The following is a 24,919-nucleotide window of genomic DNA, read 5'->3' as shown; positions in this document are numbered from 1 at the left end:
TGGAGGAACAGCCATTGCTGGTGATGGTGGTGTTCAGATGACTGGGAAGTGGCCCGAGGGAGAGTGCTGGTCGCTCACTCTGGCTCTACTGCTGCATCTTGCGGATGATGTCAGTAGAGATGGGTGGGTGGAAGTTGATGGTGTGGTGGCGGAGACCCTGAGACGTTTTGTAGCTCTTCCCACACCGGCACTTGAAGGGTTTGCGCACCCTTATCTGGGTTCGGTGGCCATTCTTGGCATGATACTTGATCCCGTTCACATTCTGTTATAATAAAGCAAAGAATATGATAACCAACATCCCTTTACATATAATAACACGTATAAGTTAACATGTACAACTGTGCTTCCTACAACTATGTCTCTCTCTTACTATATATATATATATATATATATATATATATATATATATATATAGAAGATGCCTGTTGACAGTAAGCTTTAGAAATGAGAAATAAAACGTGTTCTTCAATCTTGTTCTGTCCCTGAACAGATGCCTAATACCGCCTGTTGCCTGAGACTAAGTCATGGCTCATAACTCTGTCATTCACGTCAGCAATGCAATTTTCTCAAGCTGCACATCATTTGTCTCGACCGCACACACCAGATGTGAACGGAAAATCCTGTAAAACTCCACATCACTGAAGTAGACTAGATCTATGCATCTGTGTTGACATGCTGTAATCAAATAAGAACTGATTTTCCATTGACAATAGCAGAGAATAATTTTGGATTTTACATACGCAAATAAAATCACATTTCTCTCTCCTTTTCGTCTCTCACGCTGGCCATGGTAAGACTATTTCACACCATTTACAGTTCCATTATGTTTAATCTATAGTATGTTTTCTAAGAAGAGATACTGAGTGAAACTTACCTTGTATCTCTTTTTACAGCCCGGCACTGGGCAAGCAAAAGGCTTCTCGTCTCCCCCGTTCATGCACATGGAACTGAGGATGGACTCGGAGCTGATTGCGCTCTCTGTCGTCCACGACTCATCACTGTCAGACTCCTCAAAGTCTACCTCCTCCTCATCACACTCGCTACCTGTGGGGTGGTGAAAGACAGAAGGTCAAACAGACTTAGGGCATCACGACCAGACATGCAATCATACAAACTGCTTTCCAAGGAGCTCTGATCTATGAACACTTCATGACTAATTTGTGACAATGAAATCCTGGCCTGTGAGCCTTCAGGCTCACAAGCGTGGGTTGTTTTCAACATGTGCTTCGGGGCAGTGTTCCCATAATCTCGACTTCACGTGCAACAGTGCCAGAGTTTCCGGTAAGACTGAAATGTGCCAATCGTGGGAAAGAATATGATGTATTTTACTGAGGTCTTGGGGCCTGAAATTGTTTTATCAATTAATTAAAGAGGTTATGCCGGAAGACAAACTAAAGAAACCACAAGAACTAAAAATAAGAGCATTAAAGCTTGCTTACTTTACAAAATAAGTCCATGGGAAAATATCACAAGGGAAATAACCAAACTTGTTCTATTCTTTTTCGAAGTGGAATCAGCTGGACTGTGGAAGCTGTCCCTCTTTCTCTGCAGCTTGAATGTGTTTTATTAAAAAGATTTTTGCATTAGAGTCATAGCTGATAAATTCAAAAAAACAGTACTGGGAAACATTGAGACATAACTGACAATTTAACTGTGGAATGTCACACAAGTGTAGAATTTTATACAATCACCTAATCATTCAATTTACCAATACAGCCATTACAACTGGCCCTATATATGAAATATATATTTATAATGATCTCAATTTAAATTAATAATTTCAAGTTAATTACAGCTGCTTTTCTTCTCACCTACCACAGTGAGTCATTCTTATTTCATCTCAGAAGAGGACATTGACTCTTAAACCATTCCCCTCCTTCATAATGTAGGAAGGTGAGAGCACTATCTAAGAGGGCACAATTTCAGATTGACTTCAGCAGGGTGGATGTTTGCATTCACGGTGTGTTGAAAACGGATCACTTGGTTGATTGTGGGTCCCCTTAACTGCTACACCACTCTGCTGCTTGTTTAATAAACAATGCATAGCATGTATTTCACTGCCGACAGTCACTACATTCTGGACATCTAACTAGAGAGGCGAGTGTGTTAAGGACGGTTACGTACCTGTAGGCGTACTGCTGCGGAAGGAAGAGGAAGGGGTGATGGGGGGAGTGACTGGAGGGGTGAGGTTTCCACTGGTGTGGCGAGGCGGAGTGGAAACACTGCTGCGAGACAGACTTCCTGTCAGGGACAGAGACAACTTGGGCTGTACCTTCTTCTTTAGGGTCTCGTGTTCTCGCCGCGCAGCATCTGTCATGAACCTGGCATTGTGGGATGTAAGACCGGTCAGGGTTTGCAATCTTTCTCATAAAAAGTGTTGTACAATCAATGTACAACTTGTTACAGTGTGATTGGCCTGACGTTTACAAAGTTCTGCTATTGAAGGTTTGCTACTGTAGAACACAACTGGGGGAAAAAAAACATATAATTGGCTCAATTCCCATCACAAAAACCTTACACCAGGGTTTATGATGGATAGTAAAGTCCTTGGTAACTGTGTATAATAAAAATGAAATGTTAACATAGACTTTGTTAAAGCAAAAGTGGAATTAACAAATTAAGCGATAACCACATCAAGATGTGTTTTTGAAGGCAGGGAGACAGCAGCAGACCTTCTCGTACATTGGCTTGTTGCAGAAAGCTTTTAAAAACCACTATTTAAGCACCATATCAAAGACGGCTGGGATGAACCTAAAGCAATAAAAAAAAAAAAAAAAGCTACCAAATACTGAAGCAATTTATCTAAGCAATCCACCAGATGACATTTGAAATTGCTGGGAGAACCTCAACGGAGCTCAGAGCACATGATGATGAGGAGATACATCTTTACGGGGCAAAAGACTTATTAATTATGTCGGATTTATAAAGTAGATTTACTTATAATTGAGTTACTGCAGGAATAAGTTAAAATCCAGCTGCTTTCTTTCTCAATAACAGTCCATACATTTCTTTACCTGTTGATGTAGCTGAGGGCAACATATGTCGGCTGCTGCTGCTCCTGCTTCTCCAGAAGTCGGGGGTCTGTGTCTGAGTAGGCAGAGAGACAGAGAGGGGTTACATCTTGTCACATAAGGCAATATTGAGAATAGCAGCGGTCTTGTTTTTTGTGTTGCAGTTTTCTGTTTTTCTCCCTATTTGGGATGGTCAGTTCCCCCAGCACTGCCACACTGGGAGAATAGAGAAGTTTTACACAATCCCACCTGATCTAAGCCTTCCCCAAACAGGCCTCCAAACTTGAATTGAAGTCCAGATTTTCGTTTAAATGCTTAAACAATGGAAACGTGATCAGTGCAAACGTTTCAGGTGGATTTATAGCAAATATACAAACACTTCTTTTAGTTGACTTTTCTGTGATTTCGAGGGTTGATGACTGGTTGCTGTATGCTTTCTGTTTGTATGTGCATTGCATTTTTATGTATTTTTTATATTTAGCAGCTGTGACAGCGCCGCTACTATTCTTTTTACTACGTGAGTGAGGCTGACAGAAGCAGCCTGTGGCTGAAGTGGGTGAGTCCCAGGTATGAATGTGTGTGCACGAATATGAGGATTTGGGCTGTCAAAGAGCATGCATGCTCAGCTGACTCGAAGAATAATGGCTAATAAAAAATATTTAGTGAAAATAATCAAAATGCAGGGTATTGTGCAATGTGCAGTACAATTAGTTTAAACATGATGTCATGCACCACTGTCTAGACTACAACCACTGTTTAGTTAAATATTGCTGAAAAAGGGAACTGTTTCCAAGCTGATGCTGGGTTCTTGACTAATTTTCTCCAGCCCTACATGTACGTGTATGTACACTTTTTTTCTATTAGCACAATGAATTGCCCTCTAGCATTATAAGGCTATTTCACTGTTGGTAAAATGCAGGGCTCAGTCTGTCTGAAGCTATATTCTGCTACACTGTACATTTTTATTTAAAATTTCCAAGAAGAAAGTTACATCAAAAGTGCCTCGTCTTCTGAATTTTCATGGCACTCTTTGAAAAGCTGCTCTGCAGACGCCACATTGCTCGTACATGACTACACTTGACACATACTGCGTTTTCCCATGCTGTGCTCCAGACATTCATCTTGCTCAGCAGTGCTAAATGTACAACAATAGCCAATCTCCACACCCTGAGGTGAAGCAGGCCTGACTTCAAACGCTCTTCCCACTGCCATCCATGTGGGAGAAGAGAGATGCCCTATAAAACAACACTTACCAGCTGAGCCTCCCTGTCTGCCTCTGACAGAGCTGTGAAAGACTGCTACCCCCATGTGGTTAAAGCTATTGCTTGTTTCCATCCACAAACTCATTTATACACAACACTAACACCTAAGGCTATTTGTAACATTAAACGTTCATATTATACTTTTGTAAGGCAAAACGACTACAATGTAGCTTAAATAAATCTACATATTCAGCAAGCCAAAAACAAACAGCCAAGTCCTACTTGATACATTTTAAAATTACTATGGCAATGATAGAAAACATATGGAAATAGTGTAATTAAAGTTGTCTGGTTAAAGAGATAAGCAACACCTATGCGAGGCTGTAATAAAACCCTGAGTCATACTACATTATTACTTCGACCATGTTGTGCTTTTCATCCTGTTTGTTTGTTTGGTACAAAACACCCAAAACAGATTTCTATTAAATGTCTGCTGGACAGAAAGTCCTTGTATGAAAGAAGCGATTACATTTTGGTGGTACTCTCTAATATCATTAGATGATGATCTATTTTTTCCTTTAATGGGGACAGGGATCTCACTCAAAACTCTCAAGGTGTGTCTGAAGGGGCAAGACTGGGGCTGGGTATCCAACATCAATACCACCTGAGATGTCTGCACCGTCAATTATTAATAACTGTCTTGACAATTGCTAATGACAATTGCAGGGCCTTACTTAGTCTTGTATATTGTATACTATACTACTTGTATATTATGTTAAATGGAAAAAAAGATTTAGTAGAAACACATATATATTCTCTAAAAGAAATATTCCAAAAAAGTAAGTTGTTAAGTCAGAAACTGGCACCGATATTGGAGAAAGTCCAGAGTCGCAAGATATGCATTACAAATGAGATGTTTGTGAAATGTTTTGTGTATTCTTTAACTGTAAATTATAACACAATGTAGTCACTGTTGTTAATTTGTGAACAGGTTATCATTCAAAATGAGCTCTGGGAACTGTTTTATGTGATTTCAACTTCTCTAGAAGCCATAATGAGACATCAGTGCATGGAGACAAAAGCTAAAACAGTTTTTAAGAATACTAACATTGTGTATAAATTACAGACATGCACACAATACGATCTTTAAATGAAACACAAAGCGCAGACTGCGCTACGGCTTAATTCTGTCATGAACAAGGTGAAAGTTGATGTTGACCAGTAAATCTCAACCCAAACCACATTTAAGTAAAAATGAAAAGGCACACATTTTCAGAGGTCTAACAGGAATCTAAGTCAACAAACCAATGTCAGTCTTTTAGAAAAGTGTACAATAAAAGATGCAGGGCACCATCCACTCAGGGGTAACGGCCCAGCCCCTTGGTTGGCGATGAAATGGTGGCAGAGTTTTATGATACTGGCAGGTAGGCTCTAAAAACAGCTTAAACCTCAGCGCCTAAGGCTCAGGAGGCCTTAGCCGTAAGCAAGTGTTTCATTAACAGTGGATTTCTCCTCAATGAGAAGGACAGCACACTTCTCTTTAGTCTCCAGTCAAAGTCATGGAAACACAGTGTAGGAAAGACACAATCATAACAGCACCATTCCCCTGCCAGAAGCCAGAGGCAGTGCAAAGACTATTCTGAGCGCTGTGTGTTGGTATGTGTGTGCCTGAGTGCACAAGAAATCCCTCCTAACATCCCTAATGAGACTCAAGGAGTGGAATGGCGGCCTGCTCATGGACTGCTCAAACGGCAGTAGATCAATCTGTTCCCACACGCTGTAAATCAAACACACCTCAGGTGGGAACTGGGGCGAGAGAGGCCTGCAGGGGCCAGTCCCCCCGCAGACTCTGCTAGTCTTTTGGGGCCACCAGCATTCAAGGAGAGGTACGAAGGCGCCTCGAGTAGAGATGAGAACCGCTTTAATCAAACTACGCAGGTGGTCCACCTTGGTGGCCGACTGTTAGAAGCCTTCTGGGAAACAAAAAAGGGCATTTATTCACCGTCAACTATTCCAGAGGCAGACAATCAGCTTCTATAAGCCGGTCAGGTGTGGAATAAATTAGAAAAAGGTAGACAAGAACATATATAATTCATATTTATAATTAATGTATAAATAGGCTCTTCATTTTTTTATTTGTACTGAAATATATTCAGATTGTTTGAAGATGTGAATTAGTTTAAACTATTCTTACTCAAATCCAAAATTGATCCCACACAATGTTTCCATTTTCAGCAAATTCCGTTTTCTGCCAATTGCAGTTCACAGCAAACAGAGTTATCTCTCTGCAAAGTAAAGACAAAAATCTGGATATGGAAGAAATTTAAGAAAACTGCTAATTTTCCCGCAACCCGATACTGGATAAGCGGAGGAAAATGGATGGATGCTAATTTTCTGCAGTTCAGAAAAACACTTGAAGTAATTAAAAAACATGTATTCAAACTACATCCAGCATTAGAAATGCATCACGTTTCCATTAGGAGTTTTGCATTACATTTTGATAATGTGTTTGTTACCCATTTTTTCTTAATATTGTAAAACCCTGATACATGTTCCCTTTAAAAAAAAACTAAACTGATATACCCTACAGTATATATTTCTCAGTTCATCAAACATGCTTAGCCTTAATGCGCGCAAACCTTTCTAAATAGTATATTTCTTTGTGTCTATGTTTGAAGCATGTGCATAGGAGCATGTACTGACTGAGTCAGTGGTTGCAGTGTAGGAGTGCAGAAAACATGATGCAACATGTTCTCATTAGGGCCTCTAAGACGACCTGCAACAGGAAGGCTCAGGAAGGGACAATCATACAACAAACCTTCCTAAGGCAACAGGGGAAGTGACGCCTGCTGCCCTCTCATAAAGGCCTCCACGACCCTCTCTCTTACTCGTATGTATGTGCACGCTCATACATACATGCACACACGCACACACACATACATGCACACACACATGCTCACACGCACACAGAGCTCCCTCTCTTATTTCCACTAGCGTCTGGCTCTCCTATCCACCCTCATGGCCAAATGCACTGTGGGGTAGAGCAGAGTGGTGAGCATTATGGTGACATGTTTATAGCGGCTGTGAGCAGCGGGGGACATTACCAGGAGTGGTGGCACAGGTAATTCATTACGATGTGACCTCTGAAGAGGAAATGAAACCGAGTCAAGCTCCATGTGTAAGCCGCCTTTGCGGGTTTCTGAAAAAAATATGGGGAGGTTAAAATGATTTACTATAAATAAGCTTAGCACAGGAATGAAGTAGTAATTATACGCATACACAAAAGCACACACATTCATTGTTAGTCAATGCAGACATAATATGGTAGCTGGATTTGGGTTATGTAATAGGGCTAAAACTATTGATTATTTTAATTTTCAATTAAGCTGTCAATAATATTCTTAACATATCGTTTAGTGTACAAAGTGGCCACAGCGTATCAGTTTCTCAGAGCTCGAGACTTCAAATGCTTGTTTTGCCAGACCAACAGTCCAAAACCCAAGATAGTAAGTTCACAAACTTGTAAAACACAGAAAAGCAGAAAATCATTACAACGGAAGAGCTGTAACTAGTGAATGTCATTTTTGCTTGAAGAAAAGACTAAACCGCTGAATCCATTATCAGTATAGTTGCAGGTTAACTTCCTGTTGATCGAGTAATGGAGTAATCATTTTAGCTCATGTATCCATTTTTTAGCATATTATTTTAGACTGATATCCAGTATTTACCATGTGTGTATTTGACCGTGTTCATGTTTAAATTGCAGGTACTCACAAAACCTGCATATTTGGAAAAGCTGGACAAATACTTCTGCTCAAATCCACGGTTAAAGTTGGGACATCATCTCTCAGGACTATACAATTCATTTTTCTGTGATTTACAGAAAGCAGATCATTTTGAGAATACACCAGGTTTTTAAATGAAGAGTTACGCAATTTGAAAAACAATACATGAAAAATAACCAATAAATAACAGTGTTTTACGTTGAATTTAGCTTTTACGGTCTAATTTATGTAGCTGTAGTAAAAGAGGATCCCTCAAATCCGCTGAATTTGACATGGAAGAATATCTTATGTTTCATAAGAAAAGTGAAACACTTCAAAAAAATCATATCACATATGTTCTGCATCAAACTATGTGCCCATGTTGTGTGATGTCAACACAGGCTGTACATCATCTCCTATAAAGAATGTTTTATCAAGTACAGAAGCCCCTCATGTCGCAGTCAGGAACAGGAGCACTGGTGTCGGGGGATGGGGAAATGTAATTAGGCCTACCAGGTGCACAGACCAGGGAACTAGTTACTGCTTCCCAAATTTATTACTTCCGTGCAGATTTTGGGGGGTGCATACCAAAATCTACTAAATGAGCCTCCGGTGAGAATTGGCAACAAACAGACTCATTGTTACCAAAGCCTGGACACTTGAGGCCGTCAGTGCGCCAGGCCCAGCAGTACACACACCAACAGGCCTACATAACATGGTCGCTATTTGCTTCTGATCCACAGTGGCCTGGTTGCTCAGTGACAAAGCAAACATTTCACCGACTTAGTGCGTGCAGTTGTTTTCATGTCGCACAAGAATAATAGACCATTGAGAAGATGTCTCAAGCTTAACATGAATTGTAGGCTCAGTGTTAAAGAACTTTCCTCTGGTGTTTTCTGGGGCTCATTAGGAAAGGGTTTATATTAAGAACATGGAGCTTTTAATCTCTACATCATCACATCTATGATCAGTTAGGTCTTTGGGCTTCTTATATTTTAAAGTTGCTGTAGTAAAAATTACACAGATTAATGTGTACAGCTCCACTTTGGACAGATTATGATGTATTCAAGTATAAGAAGTATTCATTAAAGTATTAATTAACCTATTTATATGACCTATTTGCCAATGATCATTTTCAATATGTTTTTATTTAGTTTGGCCCTTGCAGGCTTGCTAATGTATGACACATTACGTTGTGTTATTAAATGAGTCCAGCAAGTAAGTGTTGGCCTATAATATCCACCGTACAGACCAGGCCGCTCAAGACAGTCCCCTCAACCAATAGCAAAGCAGCGCCACCTCTTGTTTGCAGACCTGACCAGCAGGCCGGCTGGGGAAAATGGGGACAAGAATGTGTGCTGGTTTTCCAGGCGCCTAATTATAAAGGAGAATGTGCTTTGAGCAGCAGGCCACCAGATGAGGAGGAAGACAGGCCAAATCAAGCACTCGCTCTGTAATTATGCTTCACAGGCACTTGGCACAACGCACAAGATTTCGCACTTCTCAGAGTGGGCACAGGCCAGTAGACAAAGGAGGGGGCAGCAAAGTTTTTCCACTCTGAGCCAACTAATTGCCTCATTATTCCCCGATAAGTCATTTGGAAGCATTTTTTTCTAAGGCTAACACCTCGGACACATGCACAGCACACAATCTGAGGGCAGAGGATATTAAAGCCAGTCAAGCAACAAACTAGGACAACAGAGACAGCTGGGCCTTGTCAGCTTCAATAATAAGAGTCTGAAATATTAGATTGGGAAACAGATGTAGGAACTTAAAGAATGTCAAACTGTGAAGAAGGGAATTCACTTTGTAGACTAGGCTTAGTTAAAAGATAGACATGCTTTAGCACTAAATGCTAAAATATACTTCAATATAAATGTAAAATATATGGAAGATAAAAACTAAATTGGAATGTAGTTTCTAAACCTTTATGACCTCAAATTAATACTTGGATATAGAAATACTGTATGGAAGACCATAAAAGAAAAGAAATATTGAAGCAAAATAAATAAATAATGCGATAAACTAATTTCTATAGATAGTGAAATGCTGCTTTTATGTATTTATGTAATAAAGTGTATAGGGGATATAAATACAATGGCCTGTGGCACTAAACACACAACCACCGAGAGCCTTACATTAAAATCCTAAAATAAATTTCTGATGTAAACTCAATACTATGCTTTAACTTGTACATAATACTAATGTAAATAAAGGCATTACCAGTACACAGAGGGATTTTGACCAATATACTGTACAAGCACATACAGCTAACGACTGCTTTTCCCATAATGGCCATCAATTGTCACACAAAACACTCAATCAGAAAAGTGTGTGATAAAGTAGCTGAGGCAAATAAATGTTTTCATATCTTGATTCCTAATGAACAGAGTTATTGTGTTATTGTTTTGCCCCCAATGAACTACAGGTGGTGCTGTTTATTGTAGTGGGACTTAATTTGCAGTCAGGAGGGCTGTTATCTAATATTTGCCCTCGGATGGTCAGATTTTAGATGACATACATATCCTTTAAAACCACATGATGACAGCTGCTTTAAAAACAAAAACAAACTTTTGAAAATACAAAGCTGTTTGCATGAGATTGTATTATATTGGTGTTGGTAACATTTGTGATTTATTTTTTTAATGAAATGAATACTGAAACTTTAGGCAACACATGACTCATAGCTAGTCTCCTCCACTGAGTGGACAGCCACAACAAATGTTAAACATCATTTCAAGCTGTTTTATTTTCAGTAACCTAGTGAATTTGATATGTTCTCAGGTTTATCAGCTGCAGACAACATACAGTTAGAAGTAACATGGGATATGTGGAATGGAATATTTATTAAAATAGGTACAATATTATTATTGAACATATACTCATTACATTGATTTGGTTTGTCATAAATATGAGAATATGATATCTAAATTATGGGATCTAATTTGGATCTGTTTTGACGTTGTTTAAGAGTACATCCTTATCTCCAGAAAGTTAGTAAAACTGCACTATGTTGTCAGGCGGATTGAAACAAGTAGTAAGTAATCAGTGTATCTTTATTGGTTCCTGCTGCAGACTATAGCTACAAGTTAACTCACGACGCTTCGAAGGAAGCTCTGCGCGCGGGCCTCGCGCTGCAATAATGTTGCACGAGCGAGCCGACGGAGCATAAAGAAACTGTCTGTGTTTCAGTGCGGTTCGGTTGCTGTTGCAGCTATCTAATCAGTGATACAGCTTTGGTAAACAAATGTAGATGGTGAACAGGAACTGTATTATATCCTAGACATCAACCACCACCACACCTAGCAACACGGTTGTCAGGACGCAGGAAATAACTTGCTAGCTCGCTAATTTAGCCACTTCTGCTAGCTGCTAACCTCGGTCATTGCTCGCCCATTACTTATCGGCTCTTACCGATGTGGTTATCCTCGATGTGCACGATTAGCTCGGCCAGAGAGTCGAAGTGTAGTCCGCAGCCCCCGAACCTGCAAGCGTTGGAAAAGAAGGAAGCAGCGGCGATGCCTGTCATGGTCGTTGCTGCATTGGAAATGAGGGCAGGCAGCAGCAGCAGCAAGCAGCGACCTGCGGGGAGACAGCAGGCGGACAGCGGTCGGAACAGCTGGAGCGGCAGGGGCGGTGCGGTGCGTCAACCAGCTGGAGAGAGAGAGACAACCAGACCGGAAGTAAAGCGGATTGTCTTTCATTAGAAAAGCTTAAAATCTTTTTATTTTTTATTTTTCTTATTTAAAAAAAAATGGAATATATATTGACACAAATGTTATATAATACATGAAAATTCATAAAACCGGATTAATATTATCTCAAATGGCATTAAATAAACAACCAACATGTTTCTGCTGCTATTTTGACAATACCTGCCCTCTCGAGACCAAAGTAGCTTTTTAAGACTTTAGAGGACACTAGCCACTAGAGTAACATGATCTGGCATGAGTAAAGTTGGCTACCTGTGTACGACCTTGCAATCCAGTGATCAGCAATACTAAGGGACGGTACCTTTACCGTTAAAATATTTGAATACAACTGTGGGTAAAATTCTGTGGGCAGGCGAAGCAGAGAAAGGGGAGGTAAAAATGAAAGCTCAGATGGGCCAATCTGAGCTTTCATTTTCTCAAAGGCAGAGCAAGATACACCTACCCCCATTTCTAGCCACTGGGGGACCAAATACAGACGGGGGGACCTAAATATTAATGTAAAAAAAAAACTCATAAAGGGAAATTGTCATGCCATGGGACCTTTAAGTGATTGTATTGTCTCTCAGGGCGTAATTCTCAAATAAATTATTATTATTATTATAATAGTAAATATACTATAGAAACTATACAATGTATTTTATTATGTATGTATGGTAAGAATAAAATAAATGACATTTTAGCAATGCCACAGTTTCCCCATGAAAAAGACAACCGGCATAACTACAGTTGTTATTTAAAGTATTTGTAACACACTGAGGAAATTAGTTTAATTTTTTTTATTGAGTCTGGACGCAGAGTTTGTGTACTTAATACAATGGGCAGGATTGAGAAGAAAGAGAGACTGTCAGTAAGTAATCAGCACCATTACTACAAACAACCTGCTGAATCCTTCCAACTTTTCAATTGCCCCCCCCCCCCCCCCCCCCCCCCCCCCCCCCCCCCCCCCCCCCCCCCCCATGCAGTGCCTTCCCTGCAGGTGTGTACTGCTTTAACAAACTCTAAAGGGTTTTTTGTTCATTTGAAGCCTTTCTAAATCTGGATTTGTGTCCACTTATAGCAATAAATAAAGAATTAATAATAATAATAATTAATGTATTGATATAATGCAATTATCAGTAAGTATCTTTTTTGACATCACTGTGGCCTGCATCACACTTGAGCAGCTGAAAAACTTCTTATGGCCACAACGTGGCAGTGTTGGTCAGTAGATGAATTAGTCATGCTTGTTCTTTGTATTCAGTGATTTATAGTCTTCTATAACTATCCCAAACTTTTACCATAAGTGTTGCATACATGATGCTAATACGTACTCAGAGAGAGCAGTATCAAATATATTTTAAATGCAAGTTGCTTCAAGATTCTGTCTGATGTTACGTCTACGTGGATAGTTAGTAGGCCTACCATTAAGAGCACTTGATGCATCACATGCTGCAAGGCTTTTTTTGTTCCTTCAGTTTCTTTGGATAGAGACAAGCTTGAAACGAACACAATGCCATGTAGGTGCTTGCACAGTTTCGAATAGATTCCGTTATGTATATGGAATCAATTTACATTTTCAGTTCACAGAAAGTAAAGAACCACATCTTCTTGGTACTAATTTGACTTAAAGTACTTCTCAGAGCACTGGATATGAGACATTTTGAATTTCGATTTTTCCATGTCTGTTTTCAGATTAGAGATCCAGTTTTACTTTCTCCAGTTACTTTCTTTTTTTGCATTTATTGACTGTGCAGGAACTTTAAGTTTATGCCTGGTGAGGGTGTGGTGTGTCATCATTGGTCCCAGTCCATATTCAGATCAGGCACCACAGTGATGGTAAAACTAGTTTTTCTGTCTTGAGAACACGTGGGACAATACTTTGAAAGCATCTCACACAGCCTCCTGTTTAAATGAAGCTAATGGCTTTTGTTTAAGACGCTGGCATTGCCTATCCACAGTTATTTCTTTATGGTTGTGTGAGATGCAAATAATCACTACTCTTCAACTTGTTACAGACCATACATGTACATACAGTATTTGGGATTTCCTGCTCTAGAGTTCTCATGAATAGGTTGTTTAACCTCAATGTGGAAACACATGCAGGGAAAGTCACATATCACAGCTGCTCGTAAGTAACTAGCCCCTATTGCCCTCTTTGACCTACCCACAAGAAATAACCAACAACATAATTTGCTCTCTGTTAGATTGTTCCATGCACTCCCACATACTACAGTGAAGAGGGGTACCTAATTTCTTTTCTAGCTTCTACAATTTCACACCCAGCAGAGATGTATTTATTAAGTGAATCCAAAATATTATCTGTACAATGTTGTAATAAAAATGAATAGAACGAAATTTATAAAGTTATTGTTATATCCTCCATTTAAATGACAATTTTCAAGACCAAGCCAGAGAACATTTATGAACAGAAGCCAAATTCAGATGTCAAAAGACTGATGTACTTACTCACAAATGCTGAGCACAGAGGACATCACCCTACATGGTTGGAAATCTAAAGAGCCATCACACAGGCATCACCATTCACCAGTCCCGTAATGTAAATGTTACAGGGTTGAGTGTTTGAGTGCGGCAATGTCAACTGGGTTATCTACTGGGAACCTCCCAGCACATATGTTTTGTTGAATTAGTCTTTCAGTTCCACCATAACCCTCCACAGCAATGTTTGTGTCGTCCTTCGTCACAGTTTGGCTTCCCATGATCCGAGTCTCTCCGGCACCAGTGGTGTTACCTACTCTTATGGATATAGTTATACTGAATTAATTAGTCACTGCACATTTGTTTTTAAAAGTTGCAGTGACATTGACACCGTAGAGCAGAACATGACAAATCACTAAAGATTCTCATTTTTAAGAGGAACGTGTAAATATACGTTGCAACTCGCCCCAGATTTTGTTAAATAACTTCAACATTGTCATGCTTTGGCAGTACTGTAACAAGTCCTGGGGTCATTATTCAATATTTCCTTATCTTTAACCACTAAACAGCTAAACAATGGAAAATGGAAATGGAACTTGGTCTGCATCCATTGGTAAAACAAGCCTGGTAATCAGCCACTGTGAGTCTACGAACAAAATGAAGGAGAATCAGAATGTCTCTGTAACTGTATTCCAAATCCTAAAAAAAATTGGCAATATTGTATCTCCATAGTTTGCAGTTTGCAAGGGTAGTAGAGGTAAATTTGAAAATATTGGAAAACATAATTTGCCTGAGAGCTGCTAATAATTCATGATTCAATAATTCAATTCTTGTAGCTTTTAATTAGAATACCCCTTCAAGCCATTTTGCTGTATTTTTTACCTCCATCTTTTATGCAACATCACACTTAGTAAAGCTATTTTGTTAGAAGTGAAGATAGTAAACAAGTGAATCTACAATCTGCCATCTTATGAAGTTTTGAAATGTGGACGACAATGGCATGCAGTTAAACTGAGAGCCCAACGTTTCCATCCCTGCAGGCACAAAACTGTCTCTGCTTAAGGTGTGGAAGGCAGGAAACAATGTTTTCCAGTAACTTTCCATCAACATCTGCTTTCCATCTTCAATTGTTGGACAAATTAAAATATTTCTGAAGGAGTTTAATATTTTGTTTACGTTTTGAAAACCTGTGTGACACTTTTGTTATTTAACCTCCTTTGCCTTTTGCACCTGCTGCAACAAAGCATCCTTCATGGTGCTAATCTTCCCAAGGTGATCTTACTCAAAAGCACAAAAGCACAATAATAAAAAGGTGTAGTATAATATAGATCAAATCTGCTTTAGTGCGGGTCACTGACCCAAACTGTATCGGCTCTTTCCAACCTTAATAGTCTGCTCCTTTGGGAGCATAATGTTTGGATTGGTTGGGAAATATATTGGCAATAAAGAGACAAAAGGATGTCATAAACGTTGATTAAAGCTCTGGTTAAAAGACAGAGGCGGAGAAGCTCTGAGTTATGAGGGCTTTTCAGACTGCGTTATTGTTTCAGTGACAGAGCTCTTAGCGTGTCTAGTGGAGTGGTCGCAGGCGAGTGGTAAACATTTCTCAATGTGTGAGGAGTCATTAATCCCCGAAGCCGAGGATGGCTTCACTACCGGTGTCTGTAGCCCGAGAAATCACAGCCAGTTGGCACCAGTAGGTCACACAGAGCTCCAACATGAATGCTTTGTACTCCAAAGCTGTTTAAATCTCTTCTGATGCGCTGTAGCTAAAGCACACATTTCAGTTAAGGCAGTGTGGAACAACTATGTGTTCTGCATGTTTAATTCATTTGTGAAGCTTGATGATACATGTAAGGATTTGCCAGGATTTGGCCCTTTTTTGAGAGAAATGTTTTATTAAATTGGATTGCTAACTCCCCTGGACCCCAGAATTTAAAAGGCCTAAAAATGCCAGTTTTACTGGTTTGTGCTTATTCAATTGAAATGATTAGGTTAGATTAATGGACTACATGCTAGGTGGGTACTGGTAGATTTTCTAATCCTGTAGGGTTTGGTAATAGTGGCAGGTTAATCCAGCCATTACTCTTTTTGTTATTGCATAATAGACTGCCCCCTGGATACACAGGTGGCTAGTCGGCATATCTTAATATTGCATGCACTCCTTTAGGACATGAACACCTTGTAGTGTAACTGAGTTTAATGGAACCTCACTTAGATGGATCCTTTTTTTCTCTGTGTAAATCAGATATCCTGTTTCACCGTAGGAAAAACACAAATTAACAAGGGCTAAATTCCATTTATCAGCTTCATTTTCATTTTCAGGGCCAGCGTGGTTTCTCTATTTATCATTAACAAAGGTTATGAGTGAATTTGTATTATTTATATATATATATATATACTTGAAGTTGTTGGGTTTATTTTTTATTAAAATTTTTATAATAGGTGAAGTCCTAAACAATTTCTTTTCAGTAATGAAGTGTGATTGGAGCTTCTCCTTTCTCACTTGATTCAGTGATTTCACTCCGCTCATGAGACAGTTCAGAGATCAGTTAAGAGGACGCAGTGCCGCGCGCTTATTCGCATGCCAAATGGGTCAGTACCGGAGATCCAGCTCTGCACCACCACACCCACTCAGGTCCAGCACTGTCCATCCATGCCTCTGGGTGTGCATTCGCAAACTCCGCCCCGCTCGCGCCGCCTCCAAGCGGACCGCAATGATTTAGAAGTTCAGGAATCCCACGTGACGTCACCCGGGGGTGACGTTATGCTTCTCTAAATAGATCGTATTGTAATCTTTTCTCAGTCCAACGTGGTTTCTTCCCAGAGACTGCTTCAACATTTTCTACACTTGTTTGGTAAGTTGAAAACCTCACACCACCATGCAGAGGACCGTGCACGCGCCCCTGCAGGTTTGTTTTGCTTGTTTAAAGCGATTTTTGTTACTTTTTCTCCTCCTTTTATTCATGCAACAGCTTGTTTTGTGTTTCGCTTCAGCAATCGACATGATAGGTTTTTTTTTTCTTGATGTTCTCAATTCACGTGTGCAAGTTTTAAAGAAAGGGGACCATGTTAGTTTTGTTAGAGAAGCCAACATGCATTGTGATCTCATGTCGGTGTCTGTGCGTTGGCCTGTCTGTTGACTGTTGTTGAAGTTGAACGCGGAGTCAAGTGCTGCCGCCTCCGCCTCTGCTGCTGCCGCTGCTCGGTCTGTCAGACAGCTGCGGGGACAAGTCTGCAGGAATTCATCTCAAGTCCGACTGAAAACTACACAGTGGCTCATTGCAAAGGATGATTCCCATTGCACTTAACACCAATTTGGCACGTCTTCCAGTTTTCTCTAGTTGCTCCATAGCTCAGTGCTGGATCCCTGCACCAGTGCCATGCCTGTCCCATCCCGGGACACGCAGATCCGCCGCTAGTCCCGGTCTGTCTGCGTGCTGCGGTTCACCAGTGACCGTCTGGGAAATGATAGCCCGGTGGTTTTGCTGTCATGTCAGTTAAAAAGAAAAGAATGATGCTCTTGTTCCCGTGAAATTTACGTTCCTTTTTCTCTCTTGAACGGCAACGTGACCACCAACATTACGTCATTCTGCAGGCCAGTCCATATTTGATTAACCGCTGAGATGTTGAGGGTTACTTTCAGGAAGGTGCTGACGATGCGCGCTTTGTGGCTATACAGCTTGGGAAAAAAAGAAAGAAAGATGTTTAAATCATCTGATGACTCTTCGTTGTCATTATGTTTATGTGACACTATCAATAACCACTTGTTTCTCATGCACGCTGTTTTAGATTAATGTGGAGGCTTCCGGTTTTATTGTGTCATTTTTAATTGGCTGTGTTAATAGGACCTAATAATAAGGCATTCAATTATAATGATGATGTCGGTAATTCTGATCATTTAATACAGACTGAGATGGAGTTGTATTTATTTGTAATGGATTTGAGAACAGGCACATATTGCATGTGACTTCAATAGAATAAACTACGTTTTATGAAAGGAACAGTTTAAGAAAAGTTTGGAAAATTAATTCACTACTCTTTCACATTTTCCACTTATTTGTAAGAAGCCATGGCAGAACATCTTTTTTCTTGAGATTGAGAAGTTAATTGTGACTTGATACTACTACTACTACTACTACTTGGCTACTACTACTACTACTACTACTACTACTACTACTACTAATAATAATAATAATAACAATAATAATAATAGTACATGATAACTCAGCTTCATATTTGTATCAAATTCTATCTGTCATTAATATTCTATAGAGTGAAAAGCCAACTAAGGAAAATACATAATGTATTAATAATAACATAATTACTTAGTCACTGACTCTACATTAAACTTACCAGATAACTCGAGTTATTTAGTAACCTTGATGCAGACCTAATTCTTTACATATTTTCCCCAATGTTCAGCTTGATTGCCTGCGGCTCATTGCAGTAATGAAATGTGACCTTTATTTGTTTATGGTTGTTACATGTGCTCAAGGTGAAACATTCCTCTGGTAATGATTGTGCGTTTGTAGGAAGGGGTCGAATAACAGAAATCATAACACCATCATCAACAGTTTGGCCCAAAAGTCTGCTTTCACCAAAAACAAACAATATACTATATGCACATATTTTATTATTTTGACTTGTCCCTTGTTGATGTTAAAATATTCTGTGACTTTAAGAACAAAGTATAAAACCTTTTGTAAGTAAGTATTAGCGGCATGGTAGCCCGCTGAGGGGGCTTCTTTGTGTTTGTTGTGATTTAACATGTTGCGAAAGAGACAAGTTATCATCATCACAGCAGTCTTTATTGTCACGCATTCAATTAAATGAACTTCATGTCCAAGGAGGACATTGTCTAAGAAGGCCATGTTCCCTGCCTTAGGGTTCGCCGTGATCCTACCTTGAACTTGTGCTGTCAAAGGCCCAGGCTATAGGGAGCTGGGGATTTGAATTGCTGTGCATGTTTGTGCTTGCTTTAACCTATTTCCCTCTGCACCCTAACCCATCTTTTTCCTCACCATATTGTTTAAATTCTAATATGCGGTCCACCTGGAGAATTCCTCCCCAGCTCCTCTTGAAATCAAACTCCGGACTCTAATCCTTCCCCTTGCACACATCAGCATATAGTTAATGTAAAGTGTAACCAAATTTCTTCTGATAAACTAAAACATCTAGTATATCAAATGAGAGCCAAGTGCCTCTTCCAAGGAAAAGGGCGTTGAATACTGATACTTGTAAGTGTGAAAGCTATTGGATAATTCACAGAGGCCTTCGCAGAATTAATGGTTAAAAGTTTTATGCGTCATATGGTTCAAATTTTCTTGGTAAATGTGATGACATGACATGTCCCATTTTAGAAACAGGAAGGTAAAAGGTAAAAGTAACATTTTTGCGTCTGTTTTTTTAGTCATGGATACACTTATTATTTTTGCTCTCTGGTGATGTCAGCTTTTGTGATCTTTAGTAGAGTTAGAAAATAAGTGACTCATAGTCGTACAGGTGTTCTGGAAGAAAGCCCGAAAACAATGGTGACAATGAGAATTGTACGAACAGCTTAAACAATGCACCATAACTTTATTTGAGATAAAAAAGTGGCCTAAAATGTTGAGAATAATCAGCACTGCTTCCTTAGTTGTACTTGCCATCCTCCTGGGTTTGGGTTCAGGGTTAGGATCGGCAGTGTTAGTCATGTTTGTTGTGTCAAAGGAAACCAGGTGAGTTTTTAGGGGCCCTGTAGTAGGGACAGAGTGAATTGGTGACAGAAAGCGAGACCAGGGCTCATTGCTCCCTGACAGAGAGACCCTGTCCAGACCCTGTTCTGCAGACTCGGTCATGAAGTACAGCTTGTTAGGAAAACAGCACTGCTTAGCATAACACAATATTTGAGTGTTTTGACGGTGCTTGAGGAAATAGTCTGTACCTATGAAAAAGACACATGTACATAGTGTATGAAGGTATTCATGCTTGACACGTGACATGTGGCAGTGAATTACGGGTTTGTTTTCAGTGGCAGGTACTAGTAGCATAATAATCTTTGAGCTGTGTATGAGTAATTAATAGCAACTTTTGGGTGCACTATCACTGCTGTAAATAATTAAGATGTTCCAGTCATTACATGCTAAACAAACACCTAATGCAGATGATTAAATTATTAGCTTCTTAACAGACCCTTTTCAATAGTTTGTTTTGGTGGGATTGGATGAGGGAGACAAAAGAAAACAAAAAAATGTTGCATTGTTAAAGGTAACTTCTTTATCTACAAATTTCATTATTTAGCTTTACATTTGTGGTGTCAGAATAGAGATGCACCTACCATTTTTCCTAATTCATCTTGTCACCATTCAAAAAGTTTGCAAAGGTCTAATTTACTTATTGGTGTACAAAGTGAGTCTCATTAACTGCAAGCACCCTGGACGTCCACATGCGCTCGGTGCAATTTTGGTTCAAACCTCACAGGGGCCAACTAGGACCTTCCTGTAGGGATTTTAAATGCCCGTTCCCTGTTTGCATGTCCCTTACCAAAATAACTGCATGTTTAGTGTTAAGAAACTTCCGGCTATTGATGAAGGCACTGGCTCAAAGCTAAAGATGGTCCCTTGCTGCTGTGCGGTGGCTGGGGATTAATAAAGACTACTTTACTTACCATCTTACTCCCTTTTCATCTCTTAAAACATCTGTCCGAAAGTGGAAGGGAATCTGTAGTGCTGGCATGTGGTGAGTGCTCAGAGGTTTGTCATTGATGAGGATATTTACAAAAGGCATGCGGACAAAGATCTTGAAATCAGAAAATACGTAATCATGACACAGAAACCAGCAGTCAATAAATGTGATGTTAGAAGCAAAGCTTTAAGTCCAAAGAATACTCAAATAATACTGTTGTACCTTAATTTTCTAAGTATAATAATAAAAAAATCTAATTTAAATTTGAAATTGCTTTGAATAATGTTGACAGGGACACTTGGGGACATGCAATCTGTCACAAAAGTTAATGGTTTAAATATTGAAATAGGTGGGAGGCATCACACACTTTAAATGCAATGATTGATTAAAGTATACATCAAAGCCTTTCAATGGCATGTCCCTGCTCTTGTTGTGCTCATGGTTTGATCATGAGAAGCTGTTAAAATGCAACTATTATTTCTGTTGTCTTTCTCTCTGACATCCTGTCATAAATATAGTTGCGCTGTTTTAGATATATTTTTAAAGCTGAATGCAGCATCCATCCTTGCATGCATGATTTAGTTTATGTGGGTAAACAGAGAGACAAGATATTTAGAGAATCTATTGGCCTTTTCTTTTTATATGAATGTGTTTTCATTTTATGATTTTTGAACAGAGCACAGGTATGAGGCACTCTTCTTTTCTGGCCAAGTTAGCCCTCTTTTTCACTCTAAATTATTAAAGCATCTAAAATAATAACTGGAGCCGTTGCACATTTGGCATGATGCATGGCTGTAGTGTACAGAACAATTACTTACAAAGCACAGATCTGGCACTAGTCACAGGTAAACAAATGTTTTTAAAGCAATTCACTGCATCTTGTGTCTCCCTCATACAATACTGCTCTGCCACCACTTCCTTCTCTCGTTCTCACTCTGACACGTACATTACACCGACTGATTAACTTAATGAAACCATTAAATGAATGCTGACTGTAAAAATCAAATGTCAAATTCATCTCAAAAAAGGTATTCAATGAGTTTTAAGTGTCTTACATTTAAAGTTTAATTTGCCTCACTGCATTAGTTCCTTTGTGAAAAGGGATTTTTCACATTACTACTGGGGAGTAATTGTAGTTGCCAGACCAGATGTGTTAAACCAGATTCTGTCACTTCGCAGTGAGAATAAATATTTGAAGACCACAGTTAGTGTTTAATTTCCAATTTCAAACATGGTTATTCGTGTCAGTGTTTCCATTCGAATATAAGCTGAAATCCATCACAATTGTGCCTAGATGTGTACCTCTCGACAAGTGAAATTAATAATTATAGATTTTTTAGAGTTCTATAGAAATACACTATTTTCTTGTTGTAGTTTCTGTTCATGACTATAGCTTTAGAGCAGGTAGCAGTCCATTCGATTACATGTAATAAAAGCATAGTAATACAAAATTAAGTATGTTGGAGTATTTAAATGCTTTTCCATTGTTTGCAGTGCTTTATAACCCACAACCTTAGCCTTGATGTCAATTTAGTGGAACAGATTGCTGTAATGTGAGAAAACTGTTTATTACTGAAAATAACCACACAGCTGTTTCAGGTGCAATGGCAGTTCCAGTACAGTGTGACACAATGTGTAAATTTTTTTATCTTGGATGCAGGTGACTCAAGTCATTCACGTCTTCTCCCCTCTTTCTTTCTCCTTTTGTCATTTTTTGTAGTTTTATGAGAAGGTGGCCAGAGTGATGAACTCGGACCAGGAAAGGCCGTATGTGTGCAACGCTCCTGGCTGTTCTCAGGTGAGTGTGTATTTGTGTGAGTGTGTGTGTCTGCCTGTAATTTTAAGAATGTACATTGAGGAGGTCTGAGGAGTGGGTTTCTGCCGCACCATAAGGGAGAAGCAGAATAGCATAGATCTGAGTGTAACACAAACTGTAAATATTGCTGCAGGTGTCAAAATCCCTGTAGAAAAAAATGCTCTTTGAAATCAAAACCAGGGCTGATGCTCTTTTAGGATGCACTCTTTAAAAAGAGAATGCTATTATGGGTTAAAGCTTCAGTTTACTGGTTTGTTTGTATTATAATCTGTGAAAAGAAAACCTTTTTGTCTTTTTACATACAAGTCTTATAATTCTACTTTTTTTAAACTCAACAGAGATTCCCCACGGAGGACCATCTGATGATACATAGACACAAACATGAGATGACCCTTAAGTTTCCCTCCATAAAGAACGACAACATGTTATCAGGTGAGTTAGGTCTACATCAAAACACACTCACACACTTCCTCAGTTCACTGGGAACTCGTACTCCATTTGCAGGTGTGTGCCTCCGTGACTCATGCTCAGACACACTTGTCTATCATCAGAAAACTTCATGGCGTGTCTGAAACAGTTGTTTACAGGAATGTATATCACATGACACACGATACCTTGCAGTTCAGCTTTGTTACTTCTTAATGCACACTTTAGGAGGTGCTGACATCGGACTGGATAAATCAGATTGTTAAGCTAAAGTGCGATTTGCATTTTCCCATCATCAGAGGTGTCTTGATCTTAGCATAGAAGGAGTGGGTGATGGTTAACAATGGTTTTATGGATGTTGAGATGTACAAGCCTCAGGTGACATGCTGATTTGCACATTAATCTACTGTTCAAAGAAACATCAAATCATAGATTGTGTCAACCCAAGGCTGATCCATAAGTATAGATCTCATTCCTAGAAACTGCCAGGCCACTCTAGATGACAGCACTAGCCACACCGTTAAGATTGTGTCTTCTTTATTACTTATGCACAGTGAACAGCAGGATCAGATTTTCTAGGCCGGGTGTTCTTATTGCCTGTTGTCTGAGTTACAGCTCTGACCATTTCTCTTATTGAGACCTTGAACGCAGAATCAAATAGTCAGAGCTTGTACTGTGTAATACAGCTCGGCCACACATGGTAAACTGCTTTAAGCTGATCACTAAACGTTAGTTCTATTATTGTTGACCTAAAGTTAACCTCCTGCTCCATTGACTCATAGTTGTTGTCCTCAACTAAAAATTGACATCACTCCCTTTTGTCATTAACAGAGCTTGCGTTGTTCAAAATGGAAAAGTGTTATTTGTAGTGAAACTTTTGGGTACACAGGTCATGATGAAAGTTTGAGTCAATCCCCAGTCTAGCCAGAATGGATAAACAGAACGTGAAGTATGCTTTTAGCCTTTGAAACATGCCTGATCCTAAAATCACCTTCAACTGTCTGAAACCTGATCTCTATGCACCCCCCACAACGTCAAGTTGAACATTGCAGCTTGACAGAGCTCAGCTCAGTAGGTGGGATCTGTACTTTATCAGCTGAAATGCGGCTGTCAAGCGTAGTATCTCTCTCTCACTAACAGAATGGACGTTTTGTCTTTTTAAAATCATTAGAAATACGTATTAACAATGTACATTTTTTTATGTAGATCTGTATTGGCTTCTGTAAAGTGTTTGTAGTCAAACTGTGGTCCACATAAATAAATAATGAAAATAAACAGCATTCTAACATCATGCTGAATAAATGGTGCTATAAAATACAGGGGAACGGCTTTTTTAATTTGTCAAACATATACTGAGTAGTGGGCGTGTGTGTGTGTGCGTGCGTTTGTTGTTGTTTTAACAGATTTCAAAGCTAAAACTTGAAAAACCTGTCCTTGTCTTTCAGACCAGACACCCACACCAACACGCTTCTTGAAGAACTGTGAGGAGGTGGGATTGTTCAGTGAACTGGACTGCTCCATTGAACAGGAGTTTTGCAAGGCCCAGGAAGAAGAGGACAGTAAACAGGTACTGCAAAGCATAGAACAAAACCTCAGGTTGAAAAAAACCTAGTAGGAGCCCACAGCCTCCCACATGTGTGAGGTCAGGTGGTTATGAACTGTTATCTGGTGCTATCCTTAGTCTTGTCAGTCATAAACAGCCAGCACACTATGAGCTCCTCTAATAGATTCCAAACACTTAAACCTCATGTAACCACACTCTGCTTGCTTGTTAAAAACCACAAGTATGTATACACCTCTGATATTTCTACCATATTTTCTCTTCAAGTGTAGTCATGTGTTGCACATCCAACACTTGTCGTGCTTCAGACACACTCCCCCTTCAGTTTTGTTGACAGTGACAGAC

At 39.5% G+C, this 24,919-nt stretch overlaps 2 protein-coding genes across 4 annotated transcripts in view; one reads left to right on the top strand and one right to left on the bottom strand.

The window, feature by feature from the left end:
* The window catches only part of jazf1b (JAZF zinc finger 1b), a 12,855-nt gene extending 1,206 nt beyond the window's left edge, over positions 1–11,649 (bottom strand). Inside the window, exons 1-5 of the mRNA XM_034873744.1 lie at positions 11,392–11,649; positions 3,015–3,087; positions 2,125–2,321; positions 875–1,044; positions 1–262 (exon numbers count right to left, since the gene is read on the bottom strand). The exon at positions 1–262 is cut by the window's left edge and continues 1,206 nt beyond it. Coding sequence (XP_034729635.1) covers positions 86–262; positions 875–1,044; positions 2,125–2,321; positions 3,015–3,087; positions 11,392–11,506 — 732 coding nt within the window. The 5' untranslated portion in view covers positions 11,507–11,649 and the 3' untranslated portion in view covers positions 1–85. The remainder of the gene's footprint in view (positions 263–874; positions 1,045–2,124; positions 2,322–3,014; positions 3,088–11,391) is intronic.
* A 5,176-nt stretch (positions 11,650–16,825) lies between these two features.
* The window catches only part of creb5b (cAMP responsive element binding protein 5b), a 53,246-nt gene continuing 45,152 nt past the window's right edge, over positions 16,826–24,919 (top strand). Inside the window, exons 1-4 of one of the 3 annotated variants that reach the window (XM_034874672.1) lie at positions 16,826–16,963; positions 22,492–22,569; positions 22,926–23,019; positions 24,459–24,580. In XM_034874672.1, coding sequence (XP_034730563.1) covers positions 22,516–22,569; positions 22,926–23,019; positions 24,459–24,580 — 270 coding nt within the window. In that variant the 5' untranslated portion in view covers positions 16,826–16,963; positions 22,492–22,515. Of the gene's footprint in view, positions 17,018–22,491; positions 22,570–22,925; positions 23,020–24,458; positions 24,581–24,919 lie in introns of those variants that run through there. The other 2 variants (XM_034874671.1, XR_004657041.1) reach the window with 2 other exon arrangements.

Source organism: Etheostoma cragini, chromosome 6, assembly GCF_013103735.1.
Source record: "Etheostoma cragini isolate CJK2018 chromosome 6, CSU_Ecrag_1.0, whole genome shotgun sequence".
Lineage (NCBI taxonomy): Eukaryota > Metazoa > Chordata > Actinopteri > Perciformes > Percidae > Etheostoma > Etheostoma cragini.
This window is presented reverse-complemented; position numbering and strand designations above follow the sequence as displayed.